Source organism: Microplitis mediator, chromosome 4 (genome assembly GCF_029852145.1).
Source record: "Microplitis mediator isolate UGA2020A chromosome 4, iyMicMedi2.1, whole genome shotgun sequence".
Classification (NCBI taxonomy): domain Eukaryota; kingdom Metazoa; phylum Arthropoda; class Insecta; order Hymenoptera; family Braconidae; genus Microplitis; species Microplitis mediator.
Window position 1 is genome coordinate 10318133 of NC_079972.1, and position 21280 is coordinate 10339412.

At 28.3% G+C, this 21280-nt stretch overlaps 1 protein-coding gene and 1 long non-coding RNA gene across 7 annotated transcripts in view; one reads left to right on the forward strand and one right to left on the reverse strand.

Moving 5' to 3' along the window:
* LOC130666667 (uncharacterized) overlaps nt 1-21280 on the forward strand; it is a 215993-nt gene that overhangs the window by 8134 nt on the left and 186579 nt on the right. For 2 of the 5 annotated variants that reach the window (XR_008989722.1, XR_008989721.1), the window contains exons 1-2: nt 4677-4879; nt 14884-14957. This is a non-coding gene — a long non-coding RNA (uncharacterized LOC130666667). Of the gene's footprint in view, nt 1-4473; nt 4616-4676; nt 4880-13364; nt 13728-14883; nt 14958-21280 lie in introns of those variants that run through there. The other 3 variants (XR_008989723.1, XR_008989725.1, XR_008989724.1) reach the window with 3 other exon arrangements.
* Nucleotides 27-9324, reverse strand: LOC130666664 (facilitated trehalose transporter Tret1-like). Of its 2 annotated transcripts, none has more exons than XM_057467852.1 (2): nt 4448-4586; nt 27-3129 (listed from the first exon to the last, which is right to left on the reverse strand). In XM_057467852.1, the coding sequence occupies exons 1-2, from the start codon at nt 4499-4501 to the stop codon at nt 1627-1629; spliced, it is 1557 nt and encodes a 518-aa protein (XP_057323835.1). In that variant the 5' UTR covers nt 4502-4586; the 3' UTR covers nt 27-1626. The 2 variants fall into 2 exon arrangements, with proteins under 2 accessions (XP_057323835.1, XP_057323836.1); XM_057467853.1 differs by lacking the exon at nt 4448-4586 and adding an exon at nt 9169-9324 and having other exon boundaries at nt 29-3129.

Sequence of the window (21280 nt, forward strand, 5' to 3'; positions counted from 1 at the left end):
TAAAACATTTCAAATGTTTTCAAATACATATGTGTGCATTAAAAAAATAATTTTTTTTATACAAAGATAAATATTAAAAGCGAAAAATTTAATGATCCTGAAGTTAGCCGACATCTAATAATTTCTGGATTTTTTAAAAAACGAAAAATTGTATAAAAAAAAAATATTTAAAAAAATTGCACTTATAGTCATTTTAATTTTCTACATGTGCATTTTTTCTTCAAATTTAATTGTTCGAAATAAAATCCTAAAATTTTTAATTGTCTGCTAACTTCAGGATCATAAAAATTTATCATCACAATCTTACATTAATTATATTCTATAGTGTGGCTTCTGCTTTTGATGAAAAAAAATTTTTAGGGGAATCTGAATTTTTTTCACGGATCTGAAGATCAAAACTTTTTTCGCGCAACGAAAATGAAAAAAATTTGTGATACTGAAGTTTGCCAACGTCTAATAATTTTTGGATTTTTTTTAAAAAGAGTAAATTTAAAAAAAAAAGATATTTGAAAAAATTGCACCTATAGTTTTTTAAATTTTCTACATGCGCATATTTTTTTTTCTTTTTTTTTAATTAATTTTTTGAAAAAAAATCCGAAAATTAATAATTGTCTGCTAACTTCAGGATCATAAAAATTTATATAATTCATCTGTTTAAGGAGTAGTGCCAGAGGTTTTTGGTGGCCTAAGATTTTCGGTCGACACACCAGCATTTTCTTGTGAAACATTTCAGAAATCGTGTCATCCAGTAGATTTTTTACTTTCCAATTTTTTTTTCGCGCGAAAAACATTCCGATCTTCAGGAACATCTTTTTTCTCTTTCACACTCAAGTCTGCGAGCGGTACTATCCTTGTTGCACTTGCGTAGTAAATGACAATTTTGTCCGCGGCTTTCAAACAAATGAACAATTTCGGAAAATGAAAACGTAGATCGCCGAATTACTGAGTAATGCATCGATCCTCGTTCTTAATTTATGTATTTGAAGATCCGATTGTTTTTCACGCGACGAAAATGAAAAAAATTTATGTAGTTCAACTGCTTAAGGGATTGATCCCAAGGTTGGGTGACTTAAGATTTTCGGCTGACATCTATATGCGAAATATTTCGGAAATCTAGTCATCCAGTAAATATTTTACTGTCCAATTTTTTTTTCGTTGCGCGAAAAACGTTCTGATCTTCATGTACATCTTAATTTTGCATTTAGAGAATTTTTTGAGAAAAAGTTTGGACGAAAACTACTATAGATCCTCCTTAGTGGAATTTTTAATTTCATTTTATCAACTTGATAGGAAATTGATAGACTTATCGTTGAAATTTATTAAAATCTATATTTAATTAAGTCATAAATAAATTTTTAATAATAAAAAATGCATGTATCTTTTAAATGCGTTTTCTGTTAATTTTAAAATAAATTTTCTAAAATTATCGCGTAAAATATAAGTTTGCATATTTTGAAAACTAATTAAAATTTTTCCTTGTCTAAGAATCTGTTGGATTTTTCAAACAGAGAAATCCATTAAAAAAAAATGATATTGTATAGGAATGGGACTAAAACTTATTTTATTTTAAAAAATATAAAAAGCCGCACACTTTTATAATCACAAAAAATAACTCTCGTATTAAAACTATGATTTACTACCATGAAAACCACTAGGAGTTGGATCACCGCCTCCTAATTCAATTTGAATTTGTTCAAGCGTTTTCCCTTTAGTTTCGGGTACAATAAAGAACACAAAAACAACAGCAACTGCGCAAATAATTGAAAATATCCAAAATGTCATATCAGTACCCAAAGCGTCTTGTATATCGCTGAAAAATTTAGTGACGATAAAAGCCATAAGCCAATTGAATAAACAGGCGCTGCTGCCAGCGATACTCTTAACTTGGGAATCGAATATTTCGCCCATCATCATCCACGGTATTGGCCCAAATCCAAGCGAAAATAGTATAATAAATGTGCAAATTGCAACCAGTGGCAGCCACCCGATAGAGTCAACCCCACTGACTTTGTGTATCTTCATGTAGAAATATACGCCGAGTATAAGTGTCGTTAAACACATGGCGACACTTGAAATTAATAACAGCAGCCGTCTACCAAGACGATCAACAATAAGTGTGCTGACAAATACCGCAATAACTTGCATGCTTCCAACAACGATCGTTGCAACATCTGAATTCATCGTACTGCCAGCAGTCTCGAATATCGAACCAGAGTAAAATATTATGGCATTAACGCCACTCAGTTGCTGGAAAAACATCAAACCGAATGCAATAAAAAGCCCTTTTAATGCAGCTTTTGATCTGACAGCTGTCAAAAATGACACTTGGTTACGATTTGCTTCAGCCAATGCCTCATTCTGCGCTTCCAGTTCGGGCTCGATATTATAATCCGGTCCCCGTAACCATTTGTAGCTTTCTCTGGCTTCATTGATCTGCCCCTTCTTCAAATAATACGTCGGTGTTTCGGGCATGAAGAAGAATATTCCGAAAAATATAAGAGGCACAACCGCCGATATCAGGGATAATGTGAATATCGAAAGCACGGAACCTAATATATATGTTATTAAAATACCAGCTGTCAACATCAGTTGGAAGTACGATCCTAAACTACCGCGAATAGAACTCTCGGCAATCTCGCCGGTGTACATTGGGGCAGTTACACAAAAAGCGCCTCCGCTTACGCCCAAAATATACCGGCCGATATCAAACATTACTACGGAGTTAGACCATATTATCAGTATCCACCCGATAGTGAATGGCACGACTAGTATCAACATTGCGCGTTTTCTGCCGATTACGTCTGTGAGAATACCAATAGGCACACAAATTGTGGCGGCGCCTAAATTGAATATCGAACCGATCCATGAAAATTCTGTTGGCGATATCGGTATGTTGTATTCTTTGGCCAAGTTCACTCCGTCTTTTCCCGCGGGTGATGTCCAACCCAATACCATACCTGCTGCAAGCGCACCAAGAGTTGCCGCTAACCCAGCAATGTATTGTGTTAATTTACGCCCACCATTTTCATTATCACTAGATGTTGACACCAGCGTTTGCTGGGATATTCCGATGTTCTTTTCAACCATTCTTCGACTTTGAACGCTCCGTAGTGGTGTTCTTTCTGTCACCTGAAAAGAAATAAAAAAAAAATATGATTTATTATCTCGATCAACACAAAATCACAATTAATTACTCTTCAGATAATGAAAATCTCGATAAATCAGTTTATGTTTATCTTTGAATTTTAAATGTTTTTATTAAATGAGACATTTTAAATAATTTAAATATAATTCAAATGATAAAAAAATATATGTGATAATTTATTACTGATAATTTATATCAAGTTCCTCATGTCATGAGATTAAAAGTGTCTGGCTAAACGAGAAACGTCAAAATTTTATAATGAAATTAAAATTTCTGTGCTAAATTATTAATTATTTTTTTTATTTTTCGAAAATTTTTGACTTTAGACAATTTGAATCGTTTATTTGAGAAACCCCATAATTCGAGGAAACAAAATTTTTCAGGAAACACATAAACATTTTTTTGGAAAAACTTGACATTAAATTAATAAATAAATATTTGAAGACAATAATTTTAGGGTCTCTGAAAAAGATTCAAATAAGAAAAATTCAATTTTTTAATTGAAACGACTTGAAAAAATTATTTAAAGTTGTTTGACTTATGGGGTTTCTCAACCAAACGGAAAGAAAGTTATAAAATCATTGTTTTTTAAATTTCTTCCACTCAAATTATTTATTAGACTGATAAAATGACGTATAAAATATGTATCTGAACTCTGAAACTCAGAAATAACAAAAAATAATAATTAATTTAAACATTTTAATTAGTCACATAACAGTCAACAGTAAAATAACGTTTGAAATTAATTTCCAAAAAGCGCGAATTTTAAATAGAAAAAAAAAAATATTTCTGTAAAACTAAAATTGCACATGTTTACTTGAGTCATTGACTTATGGGGTTTCTCAATTAAATGAAATTGCTGTCACCCCGTTAATTGTTTTTTTAAACGCTGATTTGATGCATATTTTTATTGATTTCTATGTGGGGACATCCAAAGAACCCAAAAATGCAAAAAACCAAATTTCGAAAAAAACATGACTTATGGGGTTTATCAAATAAATGATTCATTTATTGTACACTTTTTTTTAAAAGCTAATAATTGACTAAATTTTAGCGGTCTAAGGAAAATTAAAAATTTGAAATTTTGCGCGCGAAACTTTGACAGTAAATCAATGCTACCAATCTCGTGAAAAAACATGATTGATAGATGTGTTATCGATGATGAAAGTGTGTGTTCGAATTATTTATCAGCATCGCGAAAAAATAAATAAATCGCGTCGATAAATAAAGAAAAATAATTCAATAATGTGTAATTAATCACTTTAAAGTAATAACAATAACGATAATGTGAAAGTTACATACTAGTAAACTGGATGAACTCGACTCTCCCCCCATTGTTTGATATCCTCGCACCATCGTGAATTATTACAAAATAAAATTTAAACAATTGCGTTCTACTCTACTCGAAAATATACGTAAAGTCTATTAATTAATGAAATAAAATTAAGACGATTTGAATATTAGCAACTGGTAAATATCAAATAATTAGCGAGTCGCGATACAGCAGGTTTCTTTAATGAACACAACTAAAACTACTCTATTGCCATCTACCCAACAAATTTTATTACGAAGGAAATAAAATTAATTGCGATAACTTCTTTCTTAAGTTGTTAGAACTTGTCACACATTTGCGCGTCTCTTTAATTTAATTCAAATGTTGACGAGTTTATCATCGCGTGATATAACACGTTTTTAAATAAATTATTTATTCAAATGACATCAACTTCTATTTTAGTAAGTCGATATTCAAATTCATTTTGAAAAGCATGCAAAGTTTTTTCATGGAATTCGATTTTTTTTATGATTTCGATTTATCGCAACTTTAATTTTAGTAAAATTGTATTTTATTTTTGAAAAATTAAGAATGAGATTCAAAATCTTACAAAAATTATAATGAAATTTTACTTTAAATATATTTAATAATTGACAGAAAAATATTTGAATTATTTGATTTAAATAAAAAAAAAGTTTTGAAATTTCCTGATAAGTTTTTAAAACTTGAGTAATGATATAGTTTACATCTAATTAATTTTTATAGAAATAGTTTTATAGAGTTCAATAAAAATATATAAGGAAATCATATTTTTCATTGGTTTCCAATAAAATCTTATAGCTTTTATTGGCTCTTATATATATTTATAAATTTTTTATTGAAAAGAGAAATACAATTCTTACAAGGATTATTAATTTTTGTAAGAAATTTATAGGACTTTATAAGTATAAGGAATCAAAACTTATCAGGAGAAATACGATGGAAAAATCTAAGGCTATACTTCTGATCTCCCCCCCCCCTCTTTCGATTTTCCTGTAACTTTGTAAAAACATTCTGTACAATTATAAGCACTATTTTCTTTGTTAAATTATAAATCATCGTGAAGTCAGCAGACAACTAAAAATTTTCGGAATTTTTTTTTTTTCAACAAGTCAATTAAAAAAAAAAAATATGCACCTGTAGAAAATTAAAAAAATTATCGGTGCAATTTTTCAAATATTTTTTCTTATAATTCATCGGTTTTAAAAAAAATTAAAAAATTATTAGACGTCTGCTAACTGCAGTATCATAATTAGCCGACGTATAATAATTTTTTAATTTTTTTTAAAAACGATGAATTATAAAAAAAAAATATTTGAAAAATTGCACCGATAGTTTTTAAAATTTTCTACAGGTGCATATTTTTATTTTTATTTTTTTTTTAAATGACTTGTGGAAAAAAAAAAATCTGAAAATTGCTAATTGTCTGTTAACATCAGAATCATGGCTATTTCAGTATTATAATTAGAAGCATAGGAGAGGAGGGTACAAAGTGGGCCTCTCAAAATTTTCTATATGTCAATAAATTCGGACGGATAAGCTTATCGAAATTTCTTATATAGTGAGGGCTAAAATAGACCACCAAAACTGTTTATTAATGAGAATTTATTAATAAAATTAAAGATAATAAAATTATACATCACACGTTGTTTCTGATGACTAGGGACAAGATTTTCGTCTTGATTTCGAAATGAATGTTTCAAATGTTTGATATTACGGCGAAGATATTGGTCGTATCAGAAAAGTTTTCAAACAAAAGTTGTAGGAAATTTAATTTTCTAAAAAAAATGTCTCTTCAGATTTTTTTATACGGCCAATATTTTCACCGTAATTCCAAAATTAAGATTCATAATGAATTATTCAAATTTTTGATAATTATGATAATTTTAATTTTAAAACTACAGCTTTCTTTTTAGTCCTAAGAAAAAATTATAAGAGACATTTTTTTAACAAAATGAAATTTCCTACAACTTTTACTCGAAAAATTTTTTTATACGACCTATATTTTTTCCGTAATATCAAAAATTTGACACCATTATTCATTATTGGTTGATTTCAAATTGAAGCAAAAATCCTGGGCCTACTTATGATATTAGAAATATTTTTTCAAAGTTACATAGTAATCTATGAGTGGTAGGGCGTTTTTGGAAGTACAGCCAAATCCAATTTTTTTTTCATATTATACGTATATACACATATATATATAAGCTGATAAATATTATCTGTCCAAAACAGGGACTATAAGTGTTCAGAACCGGTAATTTACGTCTACTTTATTTATATTTATGTTTATGTATATGTCTATTGTACACGCGAGCATGTAGATGAATATGACTATTATCTTATTAAATTTTTAATTAAACCAGTTAAAGTATATTTTTATCGTATAAATAAAAAAAAAAAGTAAACGTTTATTGTTATAAGCACGTTTAATAATGAAAGCGCTGAATTGCGTATAGTCGATGATATTGCCTGCTGGTGTGCTCACTACGTTAATAAATGCAACCATGCGATAACGTTTCTCGTGCAAATTGGATTCAGTGACTTCTATAGGTCAAAGTTACATTTATTACACTGTATTGAGCATACAGGCATCTTAGTTATTATTATTTTTTTCTCGTTATAATCACAATTCTGATCTTGATCACAAGTGCGATAGTTATTCGACTTTGCATATAGAATTTAAATAAATAATTGATACATAAATTTAAAGTGGATTTTTAATTTCTAACTGTTAATAGTTAACGTTATAGCGAAGAGTAAAAAAAAATTGATTGTCAATTAATTTATATAATGAGTATATGGAACACATGGTGGTGATATTGAATGTGATGTTGATATTTAATATGAGTATTCACAATATTCAATACGCGAATATTAAACTGTAGTAAAAAATTAAATTTGACGTAATTGTTATATATTTTATGACCGGGGTTTTAAATTTTCCAATATATGAGCGGTAATTAAAATCATGAGGAAAAATTTATCTATAATATATATAAAATAAAACAAAGCATTAATATGTTGCTTTTTATGTAATTAACTACCGTATTTAATTACGTAATAAATTATATACGGAATTTAAATATATAAAGACCGGATGAGGCGCGACACCGACGTAAAAATAAATAAATAAAATTGTTGGAATATTTCATAAGATTTGTTGTGATTGAGACAATATTTTTATTACGTTTGATTGAATAAAAAAAAATACGATTACACAAATTATGTATTTTTTTTTTTTTATAATCTGATAAAACAACAAATTAATTTGTCATACATGTCAGTTTTATTTAAATAAGATAAAGTAAATATTTGTGATAATGATAATAAAATAATTGTAATAAAATATAAGTATCTATGGATGGATATTTTTTAATAAAAATCAAAGTATTTCCAGTGCATTAACTGGATGTTCAATCGAGTATGATTATCGTCATGATACACAGAATAAGTATTTGTTCTGTTCTCGTGGGAAAACAAATGGTAGCGAAAGCCAAGTGGATATTATTTTCGATAGCAAAGTGGGTCAATCGATGTATTTAAAAAAAAAAAAAAAAAAAAAAATGCACGTGTTAACTTGCCATTTCTATTTTTCATATTAGGTTTTATTATTATTATTTTTTTTTATCAGCTAATACATTTATTTGATTTTATCATCATGTAAATTAATAGAATGCATTCTAATAATACATTTTATATTTTATTTGCAAATCTTTATTCGATATTTTAATCTAGAGATATGAATATTTAAAAAACCTTCATGATTGATGACCAAAATTTTTTTTTTATTTATTTAAATTTCGATTAAAATATTTGATGAAAAAATTTAAATTTTTCAGTCTAAAAATACTTTTTAATTCTAATTTTAGATTAAATAAATAGTCGTTAATTTTAATAGCAGAGAAAAATGTAAATATGGTTTATTAATTTACATTAAACGTATACTGATTATCAGTATAATATTTGCTATTAATTAAGTCTTCTACTGATAACGTTATTTTAATTTTTAATATACAAATATTTATACAATAAATTAATAAAGAGATTTTTTTAATGTCTATCGATTCGATAAATATAAATCGCGGTTAAATTTTCTCATCGTTTTTGAGCCCGCGAAATTAGTTTAGAAATTAAAATATCTATTTTGATTAAGTGTAAGAGATATTATGCTGATAATCGGGATATAAATTAATCATCATCGCGGACCGTAGAGGTGAAGTAAAATAAGAAAAAAAATATGACAAAAGATGTGTATAATAGAGATATAATAGTAGTAGTAAAAATATATAATGAAAGGAGTAGAGAGAGAATAAGAAAAGGGGGTGATGGGGTGATGGTGGGCCACTTGCAAATCGATTCACTTGGTTCGTTATGCGGCTGCGTTTATTCGTAATTCACGGCAAACACTGGTGGCCAGAAATAGTCGAAGGGTCGTCGCTAAGTAAAGAAAGAATGGAGCGAATAATTGGATCTAGTAGTGGCCAGGGATGAGGCGGGTGATAAAACGTATAAAAAATTTTTTAAAATAAAAATAAATGCCAAGAAATGAAACGGATAGAAAGAAGACGACTTTTACGGTGAAAAAGAATATAAAATAGCCTGGGGAAATGAAAAAGTAGACAAAGCGCTTCGAAAATGGTCAAAAAGTTAAATAATGATAAATGTGGGAAGAAATTAAATAAACACAACATAAATAATTTAATCATACCGTTGGAAATTATAAGTCCAAAAGATAATAAATTACAATTCAAAGCACAGGCGAATTTTTTTTTTATTATTTATTTATTGTTGTTTAGTCTTTGCACTGATTGTCACACTTAGATGATGTACTGGCCTGTGTTTCGATGTCGGCAGGCTTTTTAAATCAACTAATTCTCCCACCTCATATTATTACAAACGATAAACGGAAATCGAGAGGTGGGAAATATGTTATAACTTACAATACATATGTATATATATATATGTAATCTAAAGGAAACTAAACTTAAATTCATATTGAATTATTTCTTAAGTTAATCATATATACAGGGAAAAAAAATTATGGGTACTTTTGCTATGCATTATGGGAATAGTTCCCATAATGGTATTGGAATTGTACCCATACTATTATAGGGATGGTTTCCATAATATATGGGAATGGTTCCCAAAATTTTATGGGAACTATTCCCATATCATTACGGGAACCATTCCCATAATAGTATGGGAATAGTTCCTATAATGGTATTGGAATTGTACCCATACTATTATAGGGATGTTTTCCATAATATATGGGAATGGTTCCCAAAATTTTATGGGAACTATTCCCATATCATTACGGGAACCATTCCCATAATAGTATGGGAATAGTTCCTATAATGGTATTGGAATTGTACCCATACTATTATAGGGATGGTTTCCATAATATATGGGAATGGTTCCCAAAATTTTATGGGAACTATTCCCATATCATTACGGGAACCATTCCCATAATAGTATGGGAATAGTTCCTATAATGGTATTGGAATTGTACCCATACTATTATAGGGATGGTTTCCATAATATATGGGAATGGTTCCCAAAATTTTATGGGAACTATTCCCATATCATTACGGGAACCATTCCCATAATAGTATGGGAATAGTTCCTATAATGGTATTGGAATTGTACCCATACTATTATAGGGATGGTTTCATAATATATGGGAATGGTTCCCATAATAGTATGGGTTCAATGCCTATACCATTATGAGAACCATTCCCATAATGGGATGGGAATAGATCCTATACCAATATGGAAACTATTCCTATAATGTTATGAGAACCATTCCCATAATATCATAAAAATTTTGTTTTCCAAGATAGTGTAGAAATTCCCCTCATGATATGGAGAGATTCAAATGAAGCTTCTTCGACGCTAAATTTGTTAAAAAAAAAAAAATTTTGTTAAAAATTTTAATGTTTTTGCCAAATACGATTTTTTTTTTCAATGTTTGAATTTTTGTTCTTATATTCAATAATATTTCTGTGTATTGTAGAAGTGATTACCACACTTTTTTTTAAATTAATTTTTTCATGATAGTATGGGAACCATTCCCATAATATTATAAGAATGGTTCCTATGATAGTATGGGAATTATTCCCATAATATTATGGAAATGGTTCCTATAATTTATGGGAATGATTTCTATAAAATATAGGGTTCATTCCTATATATTATGGAAATGATTCCCAGAATATTACCGGAAAAATTCCTATAATTTATAGGAACCATTCCTATAATTATAGGAACCATTCCTATTATGTTATGGGTAGCATTCCCATAAATATAGAAACTGTTCCAATAATTATGGAAAACATTCCTACAATTATAGGAACTGCTCCCATAATTTATGGTCACAATTCCTATGTTGGTATAGGAAAAATTTTTATAGAATTATGGGAACCACTTCCATAATTTTCTTTCCGTGTATTGGATTATTTCCTAAGTGAATCATATATACTTTATAATAGTGATAAGGAAAAACTAATCACGCTATCACTATTACAACAGTATCCGATTAACTCGAGAGGTAGATTAATTGAAAAAGAATAATTAATAAGAAAAAACAATAAAAATCTGTAGATAAATCAGGTTTTCTGTATTTTTAAGTGATCTGATCAAGATTAATAATCACTGCTAAAAATTTGATAGCGAATATGTATTTATAAGAACTATGATTTTATATCTCAATATTGATTGTAGATAACAAAGTGTACATCGTGTCTTATAATTAAAAAATATTATTTATTTATCAAACTTAAATAAATTTATAGACTTAGTTAACAATTAACGCTTGAAAAATGAAAAAAAATTTTTTGACAGGGCTGTATATCATATTTTTAAAATAAATTGTAGGAAAAGTTTCCAAGTCATACCTGATACCGAGATACTTATTTTTAACGGCTGTGTAATTCTTCAACAGTTGCAGTTGAGTTGAAGTCAGTTAAACTGAAGACAAATTGTATAGAAACGTTTGGTTTCAAAAGGAAACGGAGATTGCTCCATAGCCCGTCGTCTTGACGATCGCGATCAATTCGAGGTTCAAACAATCGTAGATTTTTTTTACCGATAACTTTGTTCTGAGAGTTTATTGTTGGAAATTAATCTTTTCTAAGGAAGATTTAAAATGTTAAAAGGTCTTGTACGATAGCGAGCGTTGTCTTGTTATTAAATACTTTTGAAATAGTAAATGAATAAGAGGAAGCTGATGTCAGGTTAACGTATGAATGCCGCGTAGTAATGCTATCGACTGGATTTGATGGAGAAAACCAAGTGGGAGATGTGGAGGGAGTTAGGGGTTAGCAAAGAGGATAAAATGGGGTAGGAAATGATGGTCGTTGGATTGTCTGTTTATACGCCGACACACCTTTGATCCTTGAAGTACCTCGTTCTCTCCGTCTTGCAAGAGAAATACTTTTTAATTATTTAATCAATTTTACTTCCTCTCAAATAACAGACGTTCTTGTAGAAACTTTTATTATCGTTATTAAATTGTTATTTTTATCTATCGAAATAAAGTCTTCTGCGCGGTTGCTGTTGATTTTTTAAACAGCAATACAACTTTGTTCAAATTTTAGCTGGCTGACAAGGAGACACCTCGTGTCATAAAATCGATAGCAATTTTTTTATCTGTGACATTTATTTTGACGTCTGTAAGACTTTTTGGATTTTTTAATTTTTTTGCTACACATATCTGGACGTCTCGTCTAGATACTCGATCGTCAAACTATGATGGAAAAACACCGTTGTTAAATATAATACAGACGATATAATATTTTTAACGTTCAGGCGGTATATTATTGAGAATATATATATGTCAGTAGAAAATGGAAAAATTTAAATGATTGGTATGACGATTTGATCCGTGGAGGAATTACAATTGATTGGACGACATTATTGATTTTAACTGAAGAATTGATCTCGACCCCCAGTCGCGAGAGTAAAATTGGATTATTTTATCCGTTTGAATATAAATTTATTATCTTGGATGAAGTCGAAAATATTAAAAATAAAACTGGACTTAATTCATGTCAATAAAATATATTTATAATTAATTGAATGTAAAGACAAGTCTAGACATTTTGAAAATTGATAAGTATAAATTTAAAAATCCCGCGCTTAAAATTTAAAATAATAATCTGTAGTAATTATAGAATTTATTTCTCGCATGAAAATACCATATATGATAAATATATATGGAAAAATATATAATCAATATGGGACCATATAAGTGGCCAAAAATGATATATATTTTCTTATATATAATATAGTAAGTTGTAATATAATTAATTATATACGTAAGTTTATAAGTTAATACATGTATTATATATATTTATAATCATATTTGTAAACTTATAAGTTAGCACATATATGTATTACATATATTGATAATTATATATGTAAATTTGTAAGTTAGCACATATATATATATATTCTGAACACAATATTTGAATCTTATAACAGAGAGAGGAAGACAGAAAAGTATAGATTTTATTTATTCTTATATATATGGGGAGACTTATATGGTTCTATATATCGAAAAATATACAAAAATATATAAAGTTAAATACATGGTACATATATCGTGCCATATAATGATGAATTATATATGTATTCTTATTTGTTTCCATATATAAATTACATTTATTTTTAAATATATTAAAATTATAAGTTTTCAAATATATAAATAATGTATTGAAGTTATACGGAAATATGTGAAATCATATAAGAGAAAACATATATAGAAATATAATAAAATCGGCCAAAATCTATATATAGTTCTATATAAGATTTCATATATTGTCACATACATTTTTTAATATATTTTTACCATATATGATATTTTCATGCGGGTTTTTTCATGGTAGAAAAAATATAAAAATGCGTTATTACTTTGAGTAATAAAAATAAATATACTTTGTGTGAGACACTTGATGTATGTAAATTGCATTAATAATAATATAACGAATATTTTCGACGTGACGAGTCATTTAGCCAGCTGTAAATTGTAAGAAAAATTACCTCTCAAGTCGTTACGTTTGCAATTAATCAGAGAAGTTGTTCCAGCAGCGGGAGTAGTAGAAGCAGAGTGGAATTTAGCTGTGGGGATTTTCAGATGTACGTTACTCGGTGCTCGTAGCACATAACATTACGTAGCCGACACAACGAGGCGCATCGGCATTGGCATTGCACTCGCACGGCAATTATGATGTAACGACGTACAAGTGACTTCTTTATCTTGATAATATCGTAAGTCAGATGATGGCCGGTCATTAATCTGTTTCGCAATAAAGTAACAGCGAAAATTTTCAGCTATATATATGTAATTTCATGGAGGCATTAACTATTTTTTACACTCTTTTTAAAATAAAAATATAATACAACATTTTAAATTACAGTATTTAATTACTTATTTTAATTACTATGCAGTCAAAAGTATTATATTGATGCTTTTAAATGCTTGCGCAGAAAAAGAGATTTTTTTACAGAAAGAAAAATTTTTCATTTTGAAATGAATATAAAAATTTTCTGAGGATCCAAAAAAAATTTGGATCCTGAAGTTAATAGACAATTAACAACTTTTAGATTTTGTTTTTAACAAATAAATAACAAAAAAAAAAAAAAAAATTTGCACATATAGAAAATTTAAAAAACTAAAGGTGCAATTTTTTCAAATATTTTTTTTTTCATAAGTTATTGTTTAAAAAAGAACCCAAAAATTATTGGAAGTCGGCTAACTTCAGTATCATAAAAAATTATTCGAGTAAGAAATTTCTTCTCGTCCCAAAAATTTTTTTCTTGGCTCAAAAAAATCGTTTTCTCGCCCCAGGAAAATTTTTGTTTTCAATTCATAATGCAAAAAATTTCTTACAAGTAAAAATTTTTTGCGTCAAGAAATTTTTTTTTTTTTTTTGGGTACAACTTTTTATCCACCAAAAATTTTAATATTTTTATCAAAAGCATTTTTGTAGGAAATTAAATTATCCTCAAAAAATTATAGAACAATTTTTTCGATAAAATGAAAATTTTCAAAATAATTATAAAAAATATCACATATTTTTTCATTTAATTTATTAGTTGGAATAAATGTACAGCGGATTTAAAACTTGTGACACTTGAGTTATTTATTTATAATGTTATGGTAAGATCATTGTATAGTATTGAATTATAAAGACTTGGATGATACGTCAGGTATTTATTGGAATGGAATGTGGTCTGGCAAATGTGTAATTAAACAAACAATTAATCACATTAAATGTGACGTTATTGCTTTTTTTTTTATTTATATTTATAATTTATTAAAATTAGTATTAATAAATTTAAAAAAATTATCTCTGACTGCTAATGAATCGTTTAAATATTATAATTAAAATTTTTATATATTTATTTTTTTTTTTTATTTCAGTTCACCGCGAACGCTGATATATGTGTCACATAATTATTTCCGGACAATTATAGATACACTTGGAATGATAATAGGTAAGTACGTAACGTTAATGCAATGAAAAATTCAAATTATTCTCACGTTCAGGCGCAAGGTTAAAAATCGACTTACCGTGAACTACTATTTGGTTGAATTACAATTGAGAAATTTTAATTTTATCTATATAAATTTCATTTAAACACGTACTATCGATAAATTTACTTTATTTCATTTAAAGTCGTATAATTTTAATCTTAATAATAAGATTGAGTGAATATAACAAAAAGTATTATTTTTTAAATATTTCATTGTGTAGATAAGACTACAAGACATAAAAAGTGTGTAGTTTGCATTACTTAGGATACCAAATTACGGTAATAACGATGCAGGAACACGTTAAAATATGTAGAATTTAACTTATTTAACTGTGGTATAAGTGAATATAAATACAGCGATTAATTTTTTTATTTTGTTTGATAACGAACAAGCGTGGAAATTATTTTTTTTATTTAAATGTCTTCATAAAAATACGTATAATTAAACACATCCTGTCGCGAAAATAAATAATTTATATAATATTTTTGGTAGAATTGACATTTAAATTTGGTATTTAAAAATATATTTATATAAATATTTGTCCTGTTTACGTCAAAAATGAAGGATAGATACATTTAGAGCTGGCTTATATTAGTAGTCTCGACAGTAACCGTCAAAGTTGCGTGTATCACGCTCAGGTAACTAACAAACTCAAGTCAGAATCACGGATACGCCTTCTCGGAAGAAAAGAAATGCTATAGCAGTCATTAACCGTCTTGTAATTTTTTTTTTTACTTTTTATTTCTATTTCTCTTAACGTCTTGTCGACAATTTGACGTTAAATTTAAAAATACTACCTGTTTATGTGTTTCCTTAAACATTTTTTTTTCGCGATATAATTTTATTGATAATGTAAAAAATTAACGGAGTTAATCCGGAGTAAATGCGGAGCGGATGACTGCTTATTTATTTAATTAGTAAAATTTACTCCGAAGGGGAGTTTAATTTAATGTTGAAAATTCGCTTCGGCGTGGAATTCACTCCTGAAAGATGTTTATTTTAATACAGTACAATCTGGTTATAAGTTATGTTTCTGTCTATATTCTTACTTACAGGAAAAAATGAAATTGACGTGAGAGTGAGTAGAGCGTCCGATGTAACCTATAACCAGATTCTACTGTATTAAAGCTCTGAATCGAAGTGAATGCGGATTAAAATAAAATTCAGATCACTCCGAAATCAGTAAACTAAAAAAGCAAACTCCTTATTCACTCTGTATGCAGAGTGATTTTTTTAAACTCCGGAACTCCGAGTGACGGAGTGAATTTGGATTCAAATAAAATTTATAATCACTCCGACTTCACTTCCAATTTTTTACAGTGTATACTAGGGCGTTCCAAAAACAACAAAGTTTTTTTTTCTCGGAACCAGGCTCAAAAGTTTCGTTTAGATGACAAAATATGTCTTTGAAAATATGAGCCCTTAATATTAATATTCTTTTCGATTTCCCGTAAAAATAACACAGGAAAAATATTAATTTTTCTTCTGATTTTTGAAATTAATGAACCGTAAATTACATTGTACTGTCCATTAACTATTTGTGTAGAAAATTGAACGCTCTACAAAAAGGGTCTCTTATCAATTTTTGATAAATCCATCTGTTCGAAAGTTATTAGAGCTGGAAGTCAAATCTACAGTAAATTTCGAGATCTTTTTACTTTTCCAGCAAAACTATAAGACTTATCAAAAAATGTCATAGGGCCTTTTTTGCAGACAATTTTATTCCCTACAAATTATTTTTACTAAAATTTATTCAAATTCCACATTGTTTTCTAGTTATTTTCATTTTAATGCCAAGCTTATAAAAATATAGTCTTCTAATCGATTTTGAGAACTTAACGTTAAACCAAACAAAACTTTTGAGCCTGGTTCCGAAAAAAAAAATTTTTTTGTTTTTTTTGAAACGCTCTAGTATATACATAATTATTTGACTTACAGTTATTTATAATTAAACATATCTGATTACATTTCAATTGAAATACGTCTTTTGGCTATTAATCAATTGTTAATTAACACGCTGCCTTAAGCATTGTTTTATTTTTAGTTTCTATTTTTTTTCTACCTCGTCGATAATTTAACGTTGAATTAAAATACACTGCGTCTTATATTTTTCCTCAAACAATTTTTTTAAAAATTATATAACGTGTTTCCCGGCATAATTTTATTTATTTTTAGATATTCAATTAAAATTTTTTATAAATATAAACATCTGATGAAATTTCAATTAAAAGATTTTTTTGTCTACTAATCAATTGCTCGTCTAGCATATATATTTATATAGTTAGGTAGAATAAAGTGTTGCATAATTGAAAACTATTATTAATTGCTGGAATGTCTGGACAATTTTCCTCGTAGAATAAGCTGCAAAAGGGTTTTAAGCTCTTATTATATAGACAAGCTGCAAGTGACGTTTGAATTAATTCTCTTATACTCGGGTGAATAATTACGTCGATGAATTATTAACGATTAAAGTAAAATCTGTTGGAGAAGTATTTAAAAAAAATTACTATTATTATTATATTTTTTTCTTCACTTATATTGTTAATTTTTCGCAGTGTAATTTATTTTTTTATTCAACTGTTTATGAATCGCGTGTGTAGATGGATGTCGGGTCGTATGATTATACTTATTGAGTCGCAGTAAATTATTATTGTTTCTTTATCACTAACACATATAATCTACACACTAATAACGACTATTGACAATTCTGATAACCTTGTTGAAGATAAAGTTCAATATAAATGGGACTTTTTAGATTAACTTATTTTTAACGTCTCGCTGTAGTCATATTTATTAAATTTTGTTTAGCAATATTGTAAATTTCATATTAAACCGTTGGATTTTTGTGTCTGGATAACAAAAAGAAATTAAATATAGAACGAGGGTCAAATGCTCTGCTAGTTTCACCCTTGACTTTAATAATCTATTAATTAATTTAATTAATAAATAATAATAGTAATGGCAGCATTATAGATTTTTTATTTCATATTATCTTTAGATATAATTAGATGAGTGTCAAAACATTGTTTATATTTTCCCATGGATGCGCAATTGTTAGAGGTGGACGAGGACGTTAAAAATATAATGATAATGAGACGTAACCTCGCGTTACTAAGTACATTTATTGCATTAGAATTATACGCTGAAGGTTTATTTTTTACCTCTATTTTTTGCCCAATTATATTGTCATGTTTATTCATGAATTTTTATCCGCGCAAAATAGTCGCGTACGGTTAATTTTTTTAACTTCCCGCAAAAAAAATTGAAAATTTTCAAAAAAAGGGAAATTATTGGTTTTGGTCCGATTTTCGAAAATCGAGTTTTCATCAGATCTTGACGTTTTGAGGTCCTAGGTAGCTATTCTGACTATTCCCGGATGGACGTCCGTGTGTTGTGTGTGTGTGAACTTTTTTTATCCGACGATATCTTTGGAACGAATCAATTGATTTGAACGTATTTGGTAGCAATCGAAAGGGCTCGCCAAAACTTAGAATTGATTAGATTTTGGGGTAGATCGGTCATGTAGTTTACGAGTTATACTAAGAATAAAAATTAAAAAATTGATTTGTTTTTGGTTTTTTGCGTATAACTTATAAAGCACTTGCCTGATTCGCCTCAAAATGTCATCAGTTTTAAGTCTTGTTGAGCCCTTTCGATTGTCACCAAGAACGTTCAAATCGGTTCATTCCATCCAAAGATATCGTCGGACAAAAATTATAATTTTTCAGTGAAGGTATGTTTTATTGGCCTAACAAATTTTTGAGCTCCCCGAGTTCAAAAACTTACAAGTAATAATGTTTCCGAGGTCTCTGAGCTCGAAAACTGCGGGAAGTTTTGAGGCTGGCCCGCAGGGTCAGGCGGTTTTCAGATTTTTTTTTTTTTTAAGATTATGACTGACGAAAAATTTGTATTAAGACACAAATAGGGAAAATGGTGCCTAAGTTCTTAGTACCAATTTTTTAACGCAGTAACAGATAAGGAAGTATATAAAATTTTATCTATTTAATCGATAATAATTTTTTTATTAAAAATATCAAGGAAGCTGTTGAGATAAAGACTCGAAAAATTATAATTGTTAATTATATTTAATAAATAAATATTAGTATAGAAAAAAATATGAGGAAAACGTTTACGTCAGTTTTAATGAGTAGACATTAGTGATGGTTTAAGGAAAAAAAATGATTGCTAATTAATTTTAGTGGTATTGATTTAAAAAAGCAGTGACGTGAGAAAAAACGAATATTTATAAATTTCGTAAAATCGTTTTTTTAGTAGTCGTCACAATTTTGATTTACTCCATAATTCAGGGTTGCCAGAAGTGTTCAACAGAAAGTAGCACGACCTCACAGAAAAAGCGCACACTGACAATTAAAACCGCCCAATGTTAATAATTTTAAATAAATGGACATTTTTATTTTTAAATAGTTTATTTTTGAAAATATATTAATAAATAACAAATGACGAATATTATAAATTACTCTCTAAACATGAATAAGTGAAATAAGTGACTATTCACTAATTTTCACTAATTTCACTAGTTCACTAATTTTGAGTGCCAATCGAAGCGCTTTTTGAGATTAGTGGTTCGGTTTGCTCTTGGAATTAGTGAATATTCACTTATTTTCACTAATTCATGTTTAGAGAGTAGTTAAGTTATTGACAAGTTGGTCGCAATTCACAGATATCAACTTTCTAGTGACCAAATTTTGTTATTGGGCAATATAGTAAATTATGAAGACGTGGGAATTGGCCGAGAACAGAGTAAGAAATTCAGAAAAAATTTTTTCATTCTTAGATGATTAGTAATCATACAGACAAATTTTACAATAGCCCAAATTGTGGAAAATCGCCCAAAAAAATTTTAGCGCAAGGTACGTCTGAAATTCACCTAAATTGTGGCAATACGCCCAATCTGGCGACCGTGCCATAATTAATGAATATGGTTTTATAATAAAATAAGATGATAATTTTTTAATGATAAAGTAAAACATTTTTGCTGAATAATCAATTGTTAATAATCGATAAATTTCTTATTATTGAGATGTTGAGAACTCGAGAAATATACGATGACATGACATTGAAGTTAGAGAATTACTGGTGAGATCAAGTGGTGGGTCACTGGAGGCTCGTCATAAACCGTTGACTTTATTATGATGACACATCTCATTTGCTGAGAGTAGGTATTAATTTCGCAATTGGAAAAAAACATCTTATAGTTAGAAAATAAATTAAAGACTTCACTGCTTATAACCGGTTTATAAATTGTCAATAATTTATTCCCGTAGCAACAACCGACGGTTAGGAAATAATAACTAATTACTTTCTTGACATGAGTGTGAATGTAGCAGACATCAGACAAATTTAAAATTATAAATAAACAGAGTAAATAATTTTTAAAAAAATTTTTGTAAAAAATGCACTTACTAATTTTTGAATTTTTCAAATGTGCATTTTGTTTAAATTTAATTTTAAAAATTATTTACTCTATTTATTAATAATTTAAAACTTGTCTGATGTCTGCTACATTCACACTCATTTTCTTGACACGTTTTATTCCTCACAAAACAGATTAATATGTCACTCATGTTTATATGTGTACATATATGTCACAAAAATTTTTATTTAGATTTTTTAATTGTCAAAATAAATAAATGATCGAGATTATGTATCTAGTCCAGTCTTAAATTAAAAAAAAAAGGAATTAGGAGAGTAAAGTTCATTTGGGTATTAAATATTTTCGAGTCTTCAGTATTGTGTAGAATTAATTGTTATCTGACATTAATCGCGTCTGATAGCGGCGATTTTCTTTACGATATCAATGCCATTATTATTATGATACTCGCGTACACGCTGCAATATTGCGATCTTATCGATTATTATTGCTGCGTTCACCTCATTCTCGATAACATATTTTATATAACATATATCCGTAACCTTAACTAAATTACAAGGAAATACCCGAGGCTAATTGGCGACTCATGTTATTCCCAATCCTGGTTTATTTTCCAATCCATTTACGATAAATAAAAAGAATCTGGTATCTTCATTAGCAGATGTTACCGTAAAAGTTACGTCAGATCGTTAAATGACACTGACAGGCTTCATTATCGCATCGAATTATTTAACAATCAGTAATGCTGGAGAGGATAGGGTGTGTCAGCTTGTAGTGTGATTAATTTCGAGACTTTGGTTTGTTTTAATCATTTATTTTCGTAACTTACGAGTTATCAATATTTTTTTTTCATTTACACAAAAAATCTGAAAACTGGTTGACCCTGCGGCC